Genomic DNA, 22,501 nt, shown 5'->3' on the forward strand with positions numbered 1-22,501 from the left:
GTGTACCGACCCCTGTTGTCAGTATTTGTGGTCGTTCACCACCCGTTCGTCTTTCTTTCGGTTCTCTTCCGTACTTCCTTTCCTCTGTATTCGTTACACCCGGGAGCGTCCTACCTCGGGAGCTGTTATCAAGGCTCTCCCCGGCCCCGCACAGCCCGCATGCCGCCAAATACACTCTGCTTCAGAAATGCCACAAACCGCGAGAGAGACCCCGCCTCCGTCGGGTACAACCACGGGCAGCCCGATGTCAGGCCTACTCTTCCTTTCCGCTCTCCTTTCCTGAACGGTCGACACTTCTGCGAGCTCGGTCACCGTCCAGCGGCACTGCTAGAGCCCGCCGCTGCGTTCCTGGATCCGCCTGCCTTGGGGTAGGTATGAGCGCTGCTGTTCGCTGCTGGTGGCCGTGAGCCCACGCAATAATTCACCTCCAAACTAGGGCATACGAAGTGTGATCGCAGGGTAGGCTGGGCCCTCACCTCTCCTTCTCCGGCTCAGCCGTCATCCAGTGGAGCCACCCCGATGCGCCGCAAGAGGACTCCGTGGACTCTCGCCGCTCTCTCGGTCCGATGCCATCAAGGGGCGGGGCTATGTGTTGCCGCTCATCCATAGGTCGCCACTTCACTGCATCCTGTCACTGCAGAGCTTCGCCGACTGGCGGGCCTACGCACTCCGGGAGCAAGGGGACGTCCCACAGGTTGTCGCTCTGCCCGCACACTCCCACGACTACCCCGTTATGCTCGGGATGACATGCACCACAGGATATGTCACAAGTGGCGAGACAGCACCTACTCGTTTGCTGTGTTCCCCCACGAGAGCGCCGGTTCGACCGCCTCACCCGACAGGGAGGAGAGCTCCGAGCTGGGGCCGGGTCCAGTGCGGCCCACCGCCAGGGCTCCACTCCCGCAGCACAGCAGGTTCAAATGCATCCCTCCACAGCTCAGCGGTGGCTTCCGGAGCTGCCGGTAAACGTACGGCAACGATCCCCCGAGCCCTGGATCACAGACCACGGTTCAACATGATATTTCTCTGGGGCTGTTGCGGAGCTCCAAATCAAGCGTCTTCTTCGGTCGCCATCTTGGCTCCACCCCTGACAACACAGACTCAGATACCTTTTCAGATGGAAGCTCCCTGGTGGTGGCAGACACCTCTGTGACCACCCCAGCAGCAGGTACTGCGGCCACCCCCGTACGAGCACCGCCCTCCCAGTAACCCCTCGGCTAGTTGCCTGTGCCCGCTCATCCAGGAGGGTGGGCATCTCCTTCGCCACAAGCATCTCAGGCCCTGCTCCAGTAAGCCCTGCTGCCCTGAGTGAGGAGGCTATTGACCTCCTGAGATCCATCTCTGTAGAGCAGTCAACCATTGTGAATGCCATCCAGGGGCTGGCATCCCAGATGCAGCAATGCATTCCTGGAGGGCATCCACGGTGGATTAGCGGCCCAACAGAGATCGATTCAGGCTCTGGGCTCCTCTCTGATGGCAGCCATTGTCCCTGTCCCTACCGCCCCGCCCTCCAACTACCACTTCCCAGTCCGAGTCTCCTCAACACCAACCCATCCCATGCACACATAAAGACGAACATGCACACAAGACAACACACAAGAGTAGCCCAGTCAGACACAGGCAACACACAAGTACTCACGCAAACACCAGACAGTTGCAGACACATCCACATCCACTGCCTCCACAGTCTCCCCTCCTCCTCCACCTCCCTCACAGTCACGTCCACACTCACACCTGCATACACTGCTTCAACATCCACCACCAGCATCACCACACCAAGCAGCATACACACGTCACTAGCAGACACCTCCACAACATCCAGGCATGCGTCCCCGGTGTCCTCTCCAACCCTGTCTGTCCCCCTCCTCCTAAAGGTTACAAACACAAACACTCAGACACCCAACAGCCATCCACCTCACATCAGCACACACCCCATACACCTGCGCCAAAGTCCAGCAAACGTACTCCTCCAACAACCACTCCCTCAACCTCCACTCCCATCCCTCTTCCCACCCCACTGTCCCTAAAAAGCTTTTCCTTGCCCAACTTGACCTCTTTCCCCCCACGTCCTACCCGTAAGAGCAGGGTCCCAACGACCCAGCCCAGCCAAACAGTCCATGCAGACAGTGGAGGTACCTCCTAGTCGTGGAGACAAAACAGTGATTGTTCCCACTCCAGCAGCCAGAAAGGGTAAGGATCCCACTACCATGAAGGGGAAGAAGCCCTCGACTCCTGCAACGAAGGGGAAGGTGCTGCACCTCCTACCATGAAGGGAAAGGAGGCCGCACCTCCTGCCATGAAGGAGAAGGAGGCCGCACCTCCTGCCATGAAGGGGAAGAAGCCCTCGACTCCTGCCATGAAGGGGGAGAATCCCTCGACTCCTGCCAGGAAGGGGAAGAATCCCTCGACTCCTGCCAGGAAGGGGAAGAAGCCTTTGACTCCTGTCATGAAGGGGAATAAGCCCTCGACGTCTGCCATGAAGGGGAAGAAGCCCTTGACTACAGCAGAGGCTGGCAGGAAAACACCACCCCCACCATCAGTGATCACAGAGCCCTCACCTCCAGCTGAGGCAGTGCAGCCCACTCCTCCTGCAGAGGCTGCACCTTCAACCGTTGAGATAGTGCAGCCCTCACCTCCAGAAGAGGATGCCCAGGAGGCACCTTCACCAGCTGACACAGTGCAGCCCTCACCTCCAGAAGAGGCTGGCAGGATGACACCACCACCACCAGTGGTCACGGAGCCCTCACCTCCAGCAGAGGCTGCCCAGGAGGCACCTTCACTTACTGACATAGTGCAGCCCTCACCTCCAGATGAGACAGTGCAACCCTCACCTCCAGCAGAGGGCATGTAGGCTACCCTCCTGGGACTGCTGTGCAAGAAGCCCCCTCCCGAACCAGGGGGGCAAATCACCCACCTGAGAGACTGTGGCCTTGCACTCCCCAGCACAGAGAAATGGGCATGAAGCCCCCTCCTGAACCAGTGGGCAAGTTGCCCACCTGAGAGACTGTGGCCTTGCACTCCCCAGCACAGAGAAATGGGCATGGAGCCCCCTCCAGAACCAGTGGGCAAGTCACCCACCTGACAGACTGTGACCTTGCACTCCCCAGCACAGGGAAATGGGCATGGGGCCCCCTCCAGAACCAGTGGGCAAGTCCCCCACCTGAGAGACTGTGGCCCTGCACTCCCCAGCACAGAGAAATGGGCATGGAGCCCCCTCAAGAAACAGTGGAAGAGTTCCCGATTTCAGCTGAGGTACCCCCCATCCACCTGAGGTGCCTGCCCACTTACAAAATGATGCCCCTGCCGAGTTCTGTGCAGTTGATGTCAGGAGACAAGTTGGGCCTTGGACTGTGCCCTGTGGCCAAGTGGGCCCTTTATACTTTGGACTGGGCATTGGCCCTTTGTGGACAGTTGTACATATCAGGTTCATGTGGTGGCATTTCCCTCCTTGCTAATACATTTTCAGTACTTCTCAAATCTGGTCCATGTTTTATTGTGCCATGTGTCGTGTTCGATTGGTTTACGACTGCAGCTGGCTGTGTGTATGATGTGTGTATGTGTGTCTGGTGTTTGTGTGTGGTTCTCGTTTTCCTCCCTCCCTCCCTCCTGTTGTGTGCTAGGCGGCTGTTCTCACCATCGTCGTCGTCGGCGTGACAGGTGGAACATGGTGTAGATGAGCATCAGGAAGACTTGAAGTTCCAGTTACATGGTGGCGGCGGAGTCCCCTGTGTACTTGTTGGTGAGTCTTTTGTTTTCTGTGTTTTGTTTCCGCCAGGCTTTTGATGGCTTTAGTACCACCCCAAAATCTTGGCGGTTTCCTGTGTCATGATATGATGGGGTGGTACTTTGTCTTCCGCCTGGCTGTTGATGGCGATCGCCATTGTGTGTGGTGTTAACGCCTTGGCGGATGTTGTGATACATTGGCTGTCTATGGGAGTTCTCACCGCCATGGCCATAATTTGGCGGTAATTACTGCCAGCCTGTTGGCGGTATTTCCGCCACTTTATCATTTACCGCCAATGTCATAATGAGGGCCTAGGTGTCTTGCCATTAACATCTGCAAAGATATCAACAAGGACTAACGTTTGGGCGATGTAGTGAGCGACCTGGCCCGGACCATCATGACCCCACATCCTGTAACAAAGAACGCAACCCTAATGCAGGGTGCAGTTGTGGGGTATAAATAAACAGGAATGAGACTGCTCAAGGTCCCCTCCCATAACTGCACCCGAGCAACATGACACATCAGAACTGCCAGCAGATGTGCACTTCAGAAAGTTAAAATATTAATATGAAGATAGTTTAATTCACAATACATGTTCTCTAAGAAAAATAACTAGTTGCTGTGTCCTGTGATCCGGACTTTAATTGGAAGGGGTAATGAGCAGGAGCAAGATGAACGGAACATCATCATCCATTATAATAAAAGCGTCCCTCCAGAAATGTGGCATAACTAAACTACACTAATAAACGCACTTCTAACCCTTCAAATAAACTAATTTAAAGTGCAGTTGTAGTATTTCATCAAGTACGATGATATTCGTTATATAAACCATTTGTATTCAAAAGTAATTTGTCATCAGAAATTGGACATTCAGAAAGAGCTGTAACATGTTAAATACCGCTTAACTTCCGTTGTGGTGATGGGGCTGGAAAAAACGTTGCGTTGGTCAAAAAAGCCTTGGTAGTTTGACAATGTCCGAAAATAGCCGATCTGTAACGAAAAGGGTCATGATGTGCGAAAGCAGAGACCTGGTAGTCTGACGGCTGATGCTTCGTCACTATTCGGCATTTTCCGCCAACGAGCACATTCGGCCCTCCTCCGCTTCCGCTCTCAGCCTGCTGTCAGCCTCCCTGTCTCCCAACAGGCGAGGTCTTTATGTCTGCGGCAGAAGAGCGCATGCGCGCCCGCCATCTTGCTCGCCCCTCCTCCTGGCTGCCCGGCTGCCGGTGACCCAGCATCCCCGTGCCTGACCAGCAGCTACAGAGAGCCCTGGAGCGGAACCCCAGGCACGGCAACATGCAGCTGCCGCCGCCCGGCTACCAGTGATGGACCCGCTTTGCTGTGCCGCCCCGTCGCGCCTTAGCATCTTCCCCAGCCGGACCTCGGCTAGTCCCGTGTGCCCCGGCCGCCCGCAGCCCACTGCGGCCTCCTAGAGCAGGGTGACCCGCCCTCACCGGGACACAATGCAACAGCAGCAGCCCGAGGCCCCACCTGAGGTGAGGAAGATGGCGCAGCCGGCTCCCGCAGTGCCCAGAAGGGGCAGCGCCGCGGGAACCACCTTGGGGGGACAGCTGAGCCTGGACGAGCCTCTTCTGGGCCTGCAGCCCCCGCAAAGCCTGGGCCTGCAGCCCCCACTCCAACCCACGGGGCCCAAGAAGAAGAGTGGCTTCCAGATCACCAGCGTGACACCGGCACAGGCCTCGGCCAGCCTGAGCTCCAACAACAGCATCGCCGAGGACACGGAGAGCTACGACGACCTGGACGAGTCGCACACCGAGGAGCTGTCCTCCTCCGAGATCCTGGACGCCTCCCTCTCCCGGGCCACAGACCTGGGCGCGCCAGGGCGCAGCTCCTCCGAAGAGACCCTCAGCAACCTGCAGGAAGCCGACACACCCGGGGCGCTGTCCCCCAACCAGCCGCGCCTACCGGGCCTGCCCCCGCCTCAGCCTCATCCGCTGCTCATCAATGGCATCGCGGGTCCCCTGCACCCCGAGCCCCTGCAGCCCCCTGTCGCTGCCCCTGCCGGCGGCATGGCCGGAGTGAACGTGAACATGATGAACAACCTCCCCGGAGCTGTGCACGCAGTCCCGCACCCTGCCCCCGGGGGCTCTATCACACAGGTGGCGCAGGCGGTGGCAGCCGCTGCGCTGGGCTCGGCCGTGGGGCAGCAGCCGCAGACCCAGCCCCCTCCTCCTGCGGCTGCCGCCGCAACGGCGGCCACATCACGGTTCCGGGTGGTGAAGCTGGACTCCAGTTCTGAGCCCTTCCGCAAGGGCCGTTGGACTTGCACCGAGTACTACGAACGGGAGCAGCCAGTGGAGGCCCCCCACAGGGTGGTGGAGAGTGTGAGGCAGGCGGCCGAAGAGAGGGAGAGCACCAGCGAGAGCTCTGCTAGCAGCACCCTTAGTCACTATACGGAGAGCGCCGGCAGCGGAGAAGGCCCCGGGCTGCAACAGGGGTACTCGGAACCCGGGGCGCAGGGTGCCACCTTGCCCGCACCATCACACCCGCCTGAAGGCGGCTATGGACAGCAAAAGCCGGGCTACCAACCACCATTGAACCCTTCGGCTGGTCATAGTATGGGAACCGTGCCTGCAGTTCACCAACAGCCCCCCTATTCACAGCCCGTGCAGACACTGCCCCAGCAGCTCCACTATGCAGCCCAGCAGCAGATTCCCTCCGCGCACATCTCTCAGGGCCATGCCATGCCGGCCGCTCAGACTACTGTTACAGGGAGCGTGGCCGATTACTTGCAGCACCCCCAGAAACTGCAGACGTCCGTAGCGTCAGGGCAGCCAGGATTAGCGGGCCCCGGGCACAATCTGCCGGCACACATGCAATCCACAGCTACTCAAGCACAATCATCGGCCCCTGCTCTGACTGCTACACATGCACCCACGATGATGCCCACGTCAGCGGCCAGCAGCCAGAGTGTGACCCAGCAAGTGAATCTTCCCTCTGCAACGCCAGTCAGTCACAGCGTGGGTCAATCCGTAAATCTGCCCGCAGCATCGCAGAGCACTCATAATGTGGCAGTGGGTCAGCACTTGAATCTGCCCTCCACGGCGCAGCAAGCACCAGCAGCTATTAACCAAGGAATGCCCTCCGTTATGCAGCAGAATGCCCCCACTCTGGCTACACCTCTCCTGCAGCCTCTCCAACCCCAGGGGGTGCCCATGGGCCCACAGGGCCTTCCTCAACAAGTGGTCATGGCAGCGCAGAACGTCCCCATACCTGCAAAACCCCAGGCTCAAGGATTGGAACCTTTGCTTCAAGGAATGAGTAACCAGCAGATCCCGGCTGTCAGCCCCCTCCCACCTGCCGCAGTCGCTGTCAGCCAGGTCAGTTTGACAGCGACTGCGGGTCCGGGCCCCACACCCGTCATGGCCCAGCCTTCCACTGCACACAACGGGGCGCAGGGTGTTGCTCACCATTCTGCCAGTGTGCCGGTGTCTCAGCACATGCCACACCAGTTACCTCTAAGTTCTGCACAGTTCTTTGCGCCGTCGCTCATCCAGTCAGTGGCAAATCAGATCGCAGATGCCAGGCGCCTCATGGAGCACTCGGTGGCCGGTTTACCGCAGTCCATCATCGCTGAAGGCATTTCGGGAATAGGCGGGTCATCTTCCTTTGAAGGGAGTGGCGGCAGTCTTGCGGGTCCTGGTCAGCTGCTTCCCTTGAAGACGTTACCTCTGGTCGATGGAGAGGATGACAGGTAAGGTCCTGGGATGGCCTTAGTGTACCCCCTTCCCTTTCACAATCTGGTCTATTCAGTGATTGCACGCCCTGTGTCTTCGAAAACACTCCATTATGCGCTACAGTATTGGGCGGAATTGTACATCTTGCTATGCAGCGTGATTTAATTTTCCAGAGCTGAACCCTAATTTAATACTTTAATGTTATAAAATAATTGTACATCGGTGAACTTTGGATGGCACTTAACACCATTTAAAATGCGAAAAAATGCATTCAGAGACATTCTGATTTACTAAATATTAAACTCGAGTGGCCGTAGCATAGTCTAGGTTTAAGTTTAACGTTATCGTGAATATTGAGGGATGATGCTTATTGCCCACGTTTTCAGTGAGCCCAATACCCATATCTTACCTTGAAACTATTCACGAAAAATGCATTGCGATCTTGACCAGGTTGTACCTATGTACCTAACATATAAGGCCCGTGAGACTCAGTTGCTCCCAGGAAAAGAGCTTTGGTAATCCTGGCCTTCATTTCCAAGATAGTTTCCATAATAAACCGGGTCTTGCCCTTTGTTTTACAGGATCCGTTTGTCGCAGGTGAATAAAGAAAGGTAGGCTGTTGTTAGCCTGCCTTATTCTGATGACAACAATCATTGAGGCAAGCAACGTTTAGGGTGTACTCAGTTAGGTTGGCGTTACCTGTGGCAGTTTGAGACGGGACCTTCATCTGCAAGCAGAACTGAAGTCCTGTTCGTGGGTGATCTGGTTTAGCAGGTGTGTTTGATAGTGGGTGGCTTTGGATTTCATGGTGGTGTGCGGTTGCGTGGTCACCCAGAAGTTTTGTAGGGGATATTTTAAGAGGAGATGGTTCTTCAAGCCAGACCTAGTCACCTGATGATTCTTTGTCAAAGAGAATGAACTTTGTCCTGATGGAATCGATTTAAGTCCACTCGGTTTTCGAGGTATTCCAGGTATGTCATGTAGTGTCAAATGTATCTGAGATGATAGGGTAGCTGCCTTTTGTCTGCCCCTGGGTGTTTTATCCTCTGAACTTTTTTTCTACTTATTTAAGTCCAGGGTATTAACGAATGACACTTATGATTTTGAGGGTTCCTGAGAAGGTATGGGGACTTTTTTTAATTTTTTATTCCTACTATACATAATGCTTTCCCCGTGTTGTCCACGTTTCTTGTTCTATCCCAGTGTCCAAATAGTTCATTCCTTTCAGGATGTTGAGCCATGTGCATTAAATTATCTTCAGCATCGCATCATTAACACAGAGATGACTAGCTTTCGTTTCCACGTTATCACATTATGAAGTGTAAACGCCTCTCATTTATGGAACTGGAAACTTTCTTGAGATGAGGAATCCATCTACTTAACTGAGGCACAAGTTAGGACTTGTAAAAACCCTTAGAAATGACCTTCATGCTGTAGTCTCAGTTAAGTCTGTTAATATTTATAACCTGTATACTGCTTTACATTGTTTCCACGAAAAAAGCCACGTGTTCCACCACGGAGGCCCAGGGTCTGCAGGCCTGAGAATTTACTTTAGATTATGGCTAAAAAGTGAATTTAAGTGGAGAGAGTACAATGTGATTCATTTTGCAGAGCAACAAAACGTGCAGCCATTCAAGAGTTTTTGGTCTTACTTAAATGTAACTGATATGGCCCTTCTTGATGGTTGATATTAAACTTCAAAAACAAATTTGCCATTGTGTGCTATTTGAACTACTTCTGTGTTATGTATTTCTTTCTTTTGGAGTCATATATATCACAGTTTGGAAAGGTATGTTGTGGTTCCTGGTCTGCAGTAACACTAACATTACTGGAGACCGGAGAACCTGACCTTCTCATTTTTGATGATTTAAACATCTGAACCGCAAAACAGTACACACAAATGAAGAAACAAGCATCATCAACCAAAACACAAATAATGAAATATTTAATTCACAGTCCAATATAGAAAAAATACATTTTAAAAGGAATTTTGGAGCTTTTCGAAGTTCAATTGAGGCCACCCATCGTCCATACCATTTTCTGTTTGATGCACTTGCACTGTTCCCACAAATCAATCTGAGGATACCAACCAAATTTTTAGCCTCTAATTTCAAACTCCTTCACATTTACAAAAAGTTTAAAATGTTTCTTTATTCATTTACTATTCATTATTCTGCTAATATTTTTTAATTTTCTAAGTTGATGCAGACCCTAGGCATTTCGGACCCCCAGGTGTCCATGGACTACAAATTTAAGAATAACGAGCCATCACAAAGTGTTTTTCTAGGTGGTCGTAGTGCAGTTTTTGGACCTGCTTTAAGCACCATTTTTAAAGTCTAGTGTCATAATCTACATTTGATTATAATGTCAGCCTTATAGAGGCTGATCAGTGTTCTTTCATTTACCTTCAAGCTCTCATGTTGGATTAATCACAACGTTCTATTACCCTCCTCATATGTTTGCCTTGCGATTATTGATTTTTATACTTTGAAACATGACTATGCTGTGCCTAATAATTACATGTTAGAAAACATGCTTGTGTTGTAAGTTTACATGGCCAGTAGCTGTGAGCCTTAAAAATATAGCCTGAACTCAAACAATGCAGCAGCTAGGAGTTTAAAGAAGAGCAAGGTGTTCTTCAGGTTAAAGCTCGTCCCTGCATTCTGCCAACAGACTTTAAAAGACGCAGCCCATCATCACTAAACTTGTTCTATAAATGCTGCCTCACCAGACCTAAGGGTTATCACTTCCATGTAGCAATTTAGACCCCAACTCTGTAAGACCTGCCTAACATACCACAACGATGTGTATTTCGCTATAGGTGGATTTAACACTGTCTTACTACAAATAATGTTCTTACTGAGTAAATTCTGACTGATAAATACACCATCTACTATGCAGTGACCAGCTGCTACAGCTGACCTCTAGACATTTGCTGTTCTGTACGATACTCCAGACCCACATCATTTGGTTGAATAATTAAGTGCATGGACTATATCTCTTGAAGCAGGACCATAATTCTGTTGTGTACCACAGCAAACCAATTTTTATGAAGCCAATCTGTGCCTTTCTGGTTCCTGATGCCCATGATTCTGATATGAGCCTGAAACCCTCAGCTAAAAGACCAGCATTTCCCTCTGTTTCCTGAAATCTTCCAAGTCGAGAAATCTTTATTTAGTGTGATACTCTCCCCTCGTTCCCTGAATTACTTCTCTGAATGTTGGTAACAGGGCAGGATGATCTTTTGCCATATACATCATGATTGGGAACCAAGCTTGTGGCCTCCAAACCAGGGTTACCAACACTGCAGTTACCCTACATCTGCATATTTGCAGGAGAACTCTCAGTAGCATAGCAGATGGAGGGAAAGCATATTGGGCTCCTGTCCTCCAGTCCTACAGAATAGCATCTATTCCCCAAGTCTCTGGGTCTGGTCTCCAACTAAAAAAAACTTTCAGTTGTGTGTTTAGTCTGTCTGCAAAGAGATCTACACCGAAAATACCCCATCTCTTCTGAATGAGCGTTCACTCTCAACCTGCCTTGATCCATTATCAATATGCAGGTATATGGAATATTATAAAATATCTGCTTGTTCATGGGACAGCTTGCTTCATAAATCTACTTGTCCTGTAAAAAAAAAATCTAGTTGTCACTTTGGTTTCATGTAGTGCAGTGACAAATTATGACAGCAATCTCATTACATAAGAGCTCTGATAATAGCCTCTCCGATTATGCCAGGGCTCATACTATTGTAGGGTTTGAATACTAGCACTTCCTTTATTTTGGCACCTTTCCACAGATCTACATACTGAGGCTGGAGATAGGGGTAAGCAATAGTTCTACGGTTAGAATGCCCTTTTAGACTGTGCAAGCCTGATATCGTGCGTGTTTTAGGGGTTTTTACCAGCTGTTCTGTAAACTTTTCCTATACAGAGAGGTTGTAAATTTACCCCTGACAAGGGCAGAAGTAAACCTACTTTCTTGGTTGTGAAAAAGTAGTTGACGGGAAAGAGAACTTGTAAAAGCTCAACAGATTTTTGCATGAGCAAATCGACATATACCTATTTGCTCACGCTAAAAAGCAGTTCACAAATATTTTCTAGAAGTACGTTTTCTTGGCCTACTTCTGTAAATTCTTGTGAATTCATGAGTGCCGTAAACCTGTACTAATGTAAGAGCATATACTTTGTGTACACTTTTGTGATTTCTTTAAGAACTGGACTCCTTATTGGTTATCCAAGACTTTTTGTTTTTTATTAAAATGTTTCTTTCTTTATTGGCTGTCTTCACTTAGAGTGACAGCATTCTACTCTTTCACAAGGATCATATTGACACATTAAGTAGAGTTGTTCAGTGTTCTTAACTGCTGTGGTGAGGTGTGCTTTTTGAGACTAAAAAAATGATTGGGTTTTGCTAATGTGTTATGATGGTGACAGCTCGCAGCTACCACAAAAATAACGTTTTACAAAAAACAAGCCAAGCATTGACAAAACCAAAAGGCCGGTTTTCAACGTGAGGCCTATTGGCTAGCCAATGCTTATTTATTTTCATGTTTCCCATAATTGTGTTGGAACTTGTTACACTGATCTTTCCATTATGAATATTTTTGGGAAAACTGTCATGCATCAACACATTTTACTGAATGATGCTTCAAAGAAATAATATCTAAATTTCACACTTGGTTTAGCAAAACGTTTTTTTTTCTGGTTGCAGTTTTTTGAGGACATTTTATTTTGAAAGCAAAGACTCGCCAATCTTGCTTTCAAGCTTTTGCATATATTTGCATCAAACCGGAGAGCATAATGGGAGCATTATACATAGCCTCATATTATCAAACTTTCAAACGTGTATACATTTTTATACTGGTACCACTGTCACTAGTGCAGACCGAGGTCGCAACATTTTCTTAGAGTGCTCACACTAATAATAAAGACTTTGCATTAGTGAACCATAATTATAACTTTGAACAGCTCTAATATATGGACACAACTATTACCTTTTTTTGCAGACAATGCTCTTTCCTGATCCATAATATGGTAATGTAAATTGGCGGCCAAAGGGTTTGTGCTGTTGGGGGGGGGGCTACTTGTCCTAAACACAAACTAAACATGACAACTTGTTGTCCTTGACCCCAAACAAGATGTAATGGGCGTGGGGCTATAGGAATTCCACATTCCTGAATATGTCATCCAAGTTAATGATTAAACAAATCCCTCTCTCCTGAAGAAAATAAAACACTGGCTGAAGGACATTCGTAAAACTCCATGGTGTGGATATTAGGCCAAAGGGCAGACACACAAACTTTGACATGATCCTGCCCCACCTGAATTACAGAAACCTCTAATGTGGTTCCCATATTGGGAGTGTAAGAGGCACATCCTTCATATCTAATCAAGTCAACCAGTCTCATGTTTGAAGAAGGCCCCTTAACATATGCATCCATTCCATCTTGAAATGATGGTAAACTCTCCAATCGTTGAGACTCAAATTTATCACAGGACACATCCGTTTGTCCTTTTTCTCCAGTTGAAAAAAGATTGCTTATAAATTCCATCAATTCCTGATGTACTTCCTGCAGGTCTTCTCCTTAGTCCTTCCCTTCCTCATTGCTGCGTTCGAGATACAGCATACAAAACAACAATTCTGGGCTGGGAAAAAGGGAGGGACAATACTAGCCTCAGTGTCTTTAATAAAATCTACATTTTATGGTAAGACTGGAAGCCAATATTATTGCAAGTTTAAAGCATCTCTAACAAACCACACTTTCTACAGACTTATAACCTCCGGAACACAGTATCATTCAACCAATCTGCACACCTCAAAATGTCTTCCAATGCACCTCCAAGAATGAAAGTCTTCAACGCAGACGCATCTCTCACAGAATGAGCACCAGAGAAGCTAACACCCACACCACAATTCCACATCATTTTTCACCCAATGAGAAAGTGTAGGTGAAGAAACTGCTTTATGTGGCATTTTAAAAGAAATGAGCAGCTGTTTCTCAGATGCAGGCCGTAATTGAGCTGCTATTCTTTCAATTCGTGCAAAGAAGCCTTTTTGTTACTGGAGACATCTGTGGATGTTCAAAAGCTACGGAAATGGGTGCAAAGGGCTGTATGTTTATTAGCGGCTTTATGTATTGAACGCTGAAAGAGTATTTTAAGAAAATTGATCCTAAGTTGACTATGCATGCTTGTAAGGAGTCAGGGCAGAATGCCAGTGACTTCATGTTTAGTGATGAATTTGTAAAGGAGATGGTGAAATGTGCAGGAGCCTTTAACTCTATTTAGAAAGTACAGAATGATATGAAAAACGTTATTTGGAGCTGCCGGGAAAATGCAGGTCGGTTCCCCAAACATGGAATTACGCAAACATCTTTTTCGCTAGGATACAGACTCTTGGGACTCCAAACTCTGGGTTTTTGTCATAAATAGCAAGGGAGAAGAAGAACCAGGGGAGACAGAAGGATCAGAGGTCAACAAGGTATGTTTGGAAAAAGACCCTTTATGTACCCCCAATATAACTGGGTGGCAGACTCTCCCAATTTTTGGAAAGCTGGAAAGAAATCACTTGCGATCCATGGGTGTTGAAAATTGTTCAAGGTTTTCAGATTGATTTTGTAGGAGAACCAGTGAAGGTGAAGAGACTGAAGGCCCTGAGGTTTTCAAAGTAGGAAACAAACATGGTAAGTCAGGAGGTATAAAAAGTTTACTAGGATATAAATAAGGACCAGGGCATGAGTCCGGTTATCAGCTTAAGAGAGTTGAACGATTTGATACAGTATTGCCATTTCAAGATGAAAATCTGTCATCATTCATCAGTCAGCTGCTGAAGCTGTCATTTTGTTTTTTAATATCCTTTTCATAGCAGTGAACATATTTTTATAGATTCATATAATATGGTTAAAAATCCTATATGTGACCAAAGCAAACCAAGCTAGTTGCATTAATGGAAACGCTGTCCGTGTCGCTGCATGTAGACACGTGAGAGCTGAACATTTAGAACACTATTCACAAAGGTATTTGTGCATCTAATGGCACACAAGTCTGCTGTAATTTAATGTGTTGGTGAATCGATTCCCATAAATTGGTGATGGGTATTCAATGGTGGGAATATCTGGAAAAGTTGGTGAACCCATACAAATGCCCTAACGTCATGGTATTTGTAAATCTCATGTAGAAGGTTTCAGCCCTTACAAACAATGGGGGAGGGGGGGGGGGGGGTCTGTTGTCAACAGCAGGAGTATGTCCGTTTTTAGGTTAGGGTGGCAAATGGAACACCCCTTAAATAGGTAGAGGTGAATTGGTTTCTTCACAGCAAAAACATTATTCCTAAAGTAAAGATAGCAGGAGCAAATGCAGTATAAGATGACATGTATCTTTTTGAAAAAAGGCACTCCACACCTTCCTGTATGAGGAAATGTTCATGCGTGTGAGGACTCATGAGAAACTGCAACTGTTGCAACTCGCTAAGTGTACTACGTGAATTCTTGTGAGTGCCAAGAACGTTAGCAGTTTTATTCAAATGCGGGAGTGAGTCTACGGGACAAACAATTATATTTTCTGAGAATTGGGCCCAAAAGGCACCTGGATTAATTGCCTGGGTTTGAAGAAGATTGTTTAATATAGTTGAGAATGTTACCATGGCAGAGCCACAGCAAATGTGTATAGCTGGAGAAGGCCAAAGAATCTACCACCACGTTTTAGCTCATCTTTGCCACTACCTCAGCCCTTGTCTAAATAGCATAATCTAGGCAATTAATGTCTAGTTTAATCGAAACTACCCATAAATAGATATTTGTGCCATAAATTGCCGGGTACCTGAAGGGAGTAAGCAGTAGGTTAAGGTTAAATTGGACAACACTGTTTGTATCATCTTTATCATTGTGTTTTTAGTCTGAATGCCGTAAAAATGAGCCTTATCAAAACGTGTTATTAATGACATTATCTGCTTTTTACATTGAGAACAGTCATAGTTTAATGCGGGTCTAGACAGACTATCAAACTCTAATACTTAAGTGGAGGGGACATATTAATAATTTCTGATCGCAAGGTGTTATGATACCTACTGATCAAAATGTTGTATGCTTTTGACGTGATGTGCCCAGGATTCAAAATGATGGAGAAAAAAATTCTTAAACCACATAGCATATATAGAATCGCCGTTGTTTTTATTTTGTTAAAAAGTGGCTGAAAGTAGCTTTTAATAATAGGCAGGTCGGGGACCATGTTGGATCCTACAAGAATAAATGTTTTTCCCAGTGTTACGCCATCTGTAACTTGTACAGGTTTTTACCCGGGGTACTCAGCTCCTTTTAATTTTCTGTTTTTTTTGTTCAGAATAAAAATTGAAATAAATATCCGTATTATAGTAGAAATATAGCATACATCCATCGGTCAATGTAATCCTAAATCAGTCATTTTTTTTTATGTTGTTCCTCAAAAGTATGACACGTACGTGTTTTTTTTTTTCTATTTTTTTTTTCAACTAAAAAGTCACTTTCTGTAAAATAGCATTTTGTACAATTCTGAAGTCATATTTATGTGTCCAAAACCTGTATAATTTTAAACCATGCTGTTTTATAAATATTTGGCTATACATAGCAGGTAAAAGGGAAAGAACAAAATGAGAAGATTGTTATTGTTACTATGAAACGCTGTATTTCTGTCAGGAGGTATTTGACAGTGAATATTCTGTTAGTAATTCACAATAAAACAAACATAAAAGGTGAAAAGTAGGCTGTTTTCTTTGATAAAACCACTAAACTTTTAGGCAAATGTTCCTTTACGTTACACTGGTATTTGCATGTACACAAGGTTGAGAAATGTGTTAATTTCTAAATCATACCCACTGACCTTTCACAGCCGTCCTTTATTTGACAGTGACAACAAAAAGATATGCTGGTGTGGTAGAAAGCAAAAAAAATGTGGACGGAAATATGAACTTGAAACCTAGATTTGTTTAAGAAAAGTTAGTAACTATGATACTGCATTTTTTTCATTGTATAGAAATAATAATAAAATCTAGAATACAGTAAACAGCCCAGTTAAATAATACAAATAAACATAATTATTAAGTCTTCATGTGTACACTTTACTTTAAATCTATTTGTAAAGAATGATAAGCTTGAGCTAAAATTGTCTTAAGTCTGCAGATGATTTGGCAGTCTTGTGAGGAAAAGCAGTGTCTTATTGCTTCTCTAATAGTCGGACTCTTGACCGCAATAAATGACTATTTCAAATATTTCTTTCTCAGATCTAGCCGAGGAACGCATGTGTTCAGTGGACTCATCCTCTTACCGGCAAACTGCCTATTTTAAATGGTAGACACTGATTGTTCCATGACACTTCAAATTGAGCTAACAGAATATACATAAGTCTGAATCTTAAGTATTTGTAAGCAGATTCCAAGCTAACAATTATATATATTCCTGAAATTTATGGATGTATGTTTTGCCTGTGTAACCTGCGTATTCATATTTCTCTAGAATATTCAAATCAGTTAATCTGCCATTGATGGTCATTGCCATATGTGCCAAAGCTTTATGCTCTTGTCGAGAGATTTTCACAAGAGTTGTTAATGACACAATTTTTGTTTGTAATTTCCTTTTCATTGGCGGCGAGGCCCTGCGCTAATCTTCTGTTAAGTTCCTTGAAGAACTTTTTTAATGAATTCTCATTGGCTGAACTACACTTGGAAACATATTTTAGTTTGACCTTAACGTAAGCCAGATAATGTTAGTAGTGTTAGCTCGAGCTGTAACTTAGCCACTGGTGTCGATCAGCGTTGGACACTAAAGATGAGCGATGGTGTCCTCTTCGAAATGATTATTTTAAGGGCTCGAGTAGGTCCCCAGCTTCCATAGATGCTGGAGAATCTCTTAATTGATTATGTGACATTACTAGCCTTTTTTCTTTTACTTACAGTGTCATTTGACCATGATGATTTATTGTCGGTTACACCCAAGTAATCATAAGATGTGACTTGTTCTATGATTTTATCATCAATAGTCAGTCCTCTTCAATCCACTTCCAGGACCTGTCAAAAGATTATTTTTGTTTTTTAAATATTAATTTGTAGATAACGTGTTTGATTGAAATCTGCTATATTAGATAGATGATTTTGCAAAGCTGATGGGTTTACGATAATATAATGAAGTCGCCAGCATATGCTAGGTAGGTGATGTTTATTGCCTAGTTTTGATCCAAGATATATAGAGAAAACAGTTAAGGACCCAGGATACAGCTCTGGGTAAAACCGTGTAGAGTAGTGACATTTAGTGAAAATATTTTTTGAGTAAGTTTAATTTGAAGCTAAGTTGTATTTGTGTGCATTGATACCAGGAAATGTAATAAAGTTTGATTGATACACAATTTAAACAGTGATCCCATAGTTTCTCCAGTCCACTGTATCAAAAGCAGAGGAGTAATCTACATAAATATTATTTGAGGTTCTTATTTTAATGTTTTATCCAATATGAGCTTTAAACTGATAATGTTGTCAATTGTAGAGCACGTGGATCTGAATCCATATTCATTTAGGGACAGTGGGTGTTTTTAACATTGTCCAGGTGTAAAGACTATGCAGTAGGTATTTATTAACACTTTTTTTTCAGAAGCTAAAAGTTATATCAAACGGTAATTTGCAGGGTTTGCGTTTGCCCCCTTTTTTATAAATTGATTGTATAGTCACCTCATTTCATGACCGAGGGACTTGATCCATTTGTAAGATGTGTGAGAATAGTTTGTGGAGGAGGGGTCTGATTTTATAACGTTGAGACGCATTCTATTCAGGCTAGCTGCATTTGAGGATAGTGATTTTTTTAAAAGTGAAACTGACACACAAAAAGGGGAAAAAAATTAATAAGGACTGAAACAAATAAGTACGAAATTTGGCGGGGAGTCTTGTAGTGCGAACATCTGTATTAGTTTCAGTATAATGCCCAGATGTAAACTCCATATGTAGTGCTCCGTTGGTTACAGTTGCTTTTACAGCACCATTATTCCCCACACTGCCCGGCATACTATCAATAAACACATCCACACTAAGTGAGCTTGCCAAAGCACGTCTGGCACTGGCATTCACATTAACAGACGAAATTAAATCCACTTCCATCTAAATTGCTAGATTATCTCATCAACACCTCAACATGGCGGTTTTCAGTCGTTTCATGACTTTATTGCACCAACCCTCGATCAGAACGAAATTCTAGGTAACTATTCTCCTTTTGACAGGTGCTAAAAGTTTAGACTCACCCTCTACTATCCAGATGAATGTCTTAACAAGTACCAATTCTTAAAAAACATACTGGACTACTTGAATAAAGTGGCAAGCATTGTGATAATTCTTACTGTCAACATGTTTCTCGGCCACTTTCGACCACACCATGTCAAACAGCTCAGTAGAACCAGTCTAGTAATGCTGTGTGCAGTTCCTCCAACCTGGCATAAGCCTGGTTCTGGCATCTCTGTTTAATGGGATTAGCCTCAGTTGTTAAATGTGCAGTAACATAATTCCACGTTTTCTCACATGACTATGATTTAACCTTTCATCTAGATATAAGAGCAGTTTGCACGCCACCCTTAAGAAAATGATTTTCTGTGATAACAAGCAAAAGACTCATTGAGGAGTTTGACCACATGGAGATAAATAAATGCCATAATTGTGTGTGAAACAAACTGTGTAGTATTATCAAACACAAAGACCTTCTGGGCACCCTTCAAGCAAAAAACGGAGTCGGGGAAGTGGTGTTTCCACCTCAGTAGTGGCAGCATTCACAAAAACGTAGCAAACAGAATTGAATAAATAGTTCACAAGTACTTCATGCCATGTTTTAGTAGCGTGAAATTCCCAGGAAAACATATGGCTAACTTTTCCCACAGCATTACTGGAAAGGGCATCGAACTGAGTGGCTTCCCAGCACTTTTCTAGTGTCAGTCTGGGAACAGAAAATCATGGTATACATTAACCAAAAACTGAAATTGGACATCTATGGACGTCTGCTTTGGTACTTCTTCAACAGGATCTTGGTAGCAAAGATACCCAAATGAGTACTTCAGGCAATCCCAGTTAACCTTTCCTCTGGATGTCAGGCAGGAATAACATGTCCTGCTCCGAGGATCATGTCCTTAAGAGTAGTAAGTTCAAAAGCACCCTGGGCGAACCTAAAAAGATTTTTGCCAATAATCCTTTTACGCAGCCAACCATTAATAGAGTGCCATTTAACCAATTTAGTTAGGCCTTCCCTGGCAAGCTTTTATGTGTTCTTCTCTGACAGACGAGGGCCTAACAGTTTTGCAAACAATCACAACAAACCACCACCCCATCCGGGTCATCGTGTAACTCCTCAAGAAGGCAAAGACTATCTTGACAGGCAGTGTGCTCTGACTTTCTTTTACGACATACCTAGTCAAAATTATACTCCTTCGGCTTGAAATCAACCTAACCAGTCTAGAGGGAGTTTTACCAGCACCATACTTGATCGTTCATGAAATACAAAAGTAGCTTGTGATCTGTAAACAAATGAATATACAAACTCTATATATAGCCTTCATTCTTACACCTGCCCATGATCGTGTCAGAGCTTCATACTAGTGCTGCTACAACTGAAGGTTTTAGTGAACGAGATGGACTGCTGCAGTGTTTTGCATACTGTCAAACTGTTAACTTAATGGGGGCTCAATCCCACTGATCTGGCATCTGCTGTAATGACTTTTTTTTCACTGTACACAAGATTTTAGTGCTGGCTCATTAATGATGACATTTTTTACCTTAACAGAAGCATCAAACTGGGCTGACATCCACTGCACTTTAACCCTCTTCTTTAAGAAGTTTCTCAATCATGGCTTAGCCTTGTTCCAATTTAACATAGTACTCCGTAAGACCAAGCAAATAATTGAGTGCAAACATTTTCCTAGGTTGTGGAGAGAGTTTAAGAAGTTGCTCTAAACTCAATTTAGGATTAGTCTCCGATGGTTTTATAGAAAGAACCACGTAATCTACGGTGTCCATAGAAAAACTTGCAGTTTAATATGCAAACTGTTATACCTCTGTCGTTAAGACTGGACATAATTTGTGCTAAACTGAAATGCATTCTTGTAGAGTGTTGGCAAATATGGGAACATCATCTTGGAAAACCTGTTTGTCGTCCAGGTTCCAAAACAAGTTGTCCACAAGGGTTTTTGGAATGCACTCACTGAAGACTTCAGGCTAGACAAAGGTCTGACATATTTGTAAACCATGAAAAGCATAAGAAACGTAGTAAGATCCTGGGACTGGATGGTCAAAGGGACCTGATGATTCACAGACTTACAATCAATTATTGACACACATTTGGCCCTTCTCAGGCCCGCAAGCATCTTGTGAATCTTTGGTCAGGGATGACAGGCCACTCAGATAAAACAGCAGACACCGAGTCGGCTGAATCTGTCGGTTTCAGAATACCTTTATCTTATAACCTACCAAGTACAGACGTAAGTTCCTCCATAGACTTAGGGGTATTGTCTGAGGTTTATGAACCACAGATGGCTTACTTCTCAGGGAAAAAGGCTTAACTTTACGAACCACAGATTACTTGCTTCTTTAGCCTAGCCTAAGGTATATTATTGTGAATTGAAATTGTCTTTCTTTTATGATTTTTGCTTGATTATTAAACTTTTAATTTTCTGTTAGTCTCATTTGATTGAGGGAACATATCCTACTAAAAATTGAGCCGGCTGCTTTCTTCATTGTCACTTTAACACTATTAACACTCAAATTCTCTTACTTGTCCTCATATTGGTTGGCTTTTCTCTGAGCTCTCCGGTTTGCAGGTTTAGTTTGTGAAGAGACACCATTTTTTTTAATTATTGGAAGGGTTGATTATTCTAGTCTTCATCAATTCCAGCCATTTGTACTATTTTTAAAGCATGGTGTGGACGAGTAGCAGGTGCCCTTTTGGCACACAAGTGGCAAGCTGCCTGCGCCAAGACAGCACCAACTGTCACAACCCCGGATCTTTTGAACCCAGCACCTCAGCAAAGAATAATGTATTCTAACAATTCTCTTAGATCTTAACACACATGATGAGTTTGTGTGTTGCAGTTACAAGCTAACTTTGGCAGATGGGGACAGGGGATGTGAATGGGTGTGGCCGCAATGCAAACACACCATGCCAGCAATAATTTTAGGTGGAGGACAAGTGTCTGATATGATGACCAGCACCCCAAAAATGAATTTGGTTTTGAGGAAGTTGTACAAATGAACAAACCTGTGGTTGTATTTTTAGTAGAGACATGGCTACATGGGATTCATTGGGCCCAGATTTAGTTACATGAATCCCAGAGGGATATTCTGTTTTTAGGCTGGATCATGTAAACAAGGGGGCAGGGGACATAGCAGTAGTGTTTAAAAGCAAGTTTAGAGAGACAGTCTCCATTTATGAGTCTACTGACTGCGAAACTGCCTTCTTCTCACTTGAATTGAGCGTAGTGATTACTTTCACAGGGCCATTTGTATTCAGGGTTTGGAACATTTTTTGGAACCCATACTTCAGAAATCGAATTTGACCGTTTTAAGGTATTTTAATTTTCATCTGGGGATATATGAAAATTCTGATGCCATTGCCCTATTGGATAGGCTGAGGGCTTTTTATTTCACACAGCTTGTGGACTTTCTACTCACAAAGCTGGACACACTTTGGCCGCTATTTTTAGCAACCACAGTTTAATAAAGATAGGCTCCACTCTCCCAGTTACCAGGTCAGACCAGAGTGCTATCTCTTAATTTTTTTTTTATAATACTGAATTCATAGTACTGTCATGTAAATGCAGGAAATGTAAAACAGGAAAGCTACACTATAACCTTAAAGAAACAGCCATTTTTTTCAGGATGAGAATGTGGAAGTTGGTGAGCCAAGATTCAATATTTGGGTTTCATTGGCTTCCTTAAGACCAGTTAAAGAGTAAAATCTCCTAATACCCCTTGGTACTTTAATAGCTTGAGAACCTTGAAAGAAAAATGACAGATCGCGTGAAAACAGAATCTGATAAACTGGTCTGTAGAACTGACAAATTGTAATACAAAGCTACGTTTTTCCCCA

General features: G+C 45.1%; 1 protein-coding gene across 1 annotated transcript in view; it reads left to right on the forward strand.

The window, feature by feature from the left end:
* The first annotated feature begins 4,910 nt into the window (after window positions 1-4,910).
* TSC22D1 (TSC22 domain family member 1) overlaps window positions 4,911-22,501 on the forward strand; it is a 244,261-nt gene continuing 226,670 nt past the window's right edge. The window contains exon 1 of the mRNA XM_069205412.1: window positions 4,911-7,439. Within this exon, the coding sequence (XP_069061513.1) occupies window positions 5,188-7,439 (2,252 nt within the window). The 5' untranslated portion in view covers window positions 4,911-5,187. The remainder of the gene's footprint in view (window positions 7,440-22,501) is intronic.

The sequence above is a fragment of the Pleurodeles waltl genome, chromosome 8 (assembly GCF_031143425.1).
Source record: "Pleurodeles waltl isolate 20211129_DDA chromosome 8, aPleWal1.hap1.20221129, whole genome shotgun sequence".
NCBI classification, from domain to species: Eukaryota; Metazoa; Chordata; class Amphibia; order Caudata; family Salamandridae; genus Pleurodeles; species Pleurodeles waltl.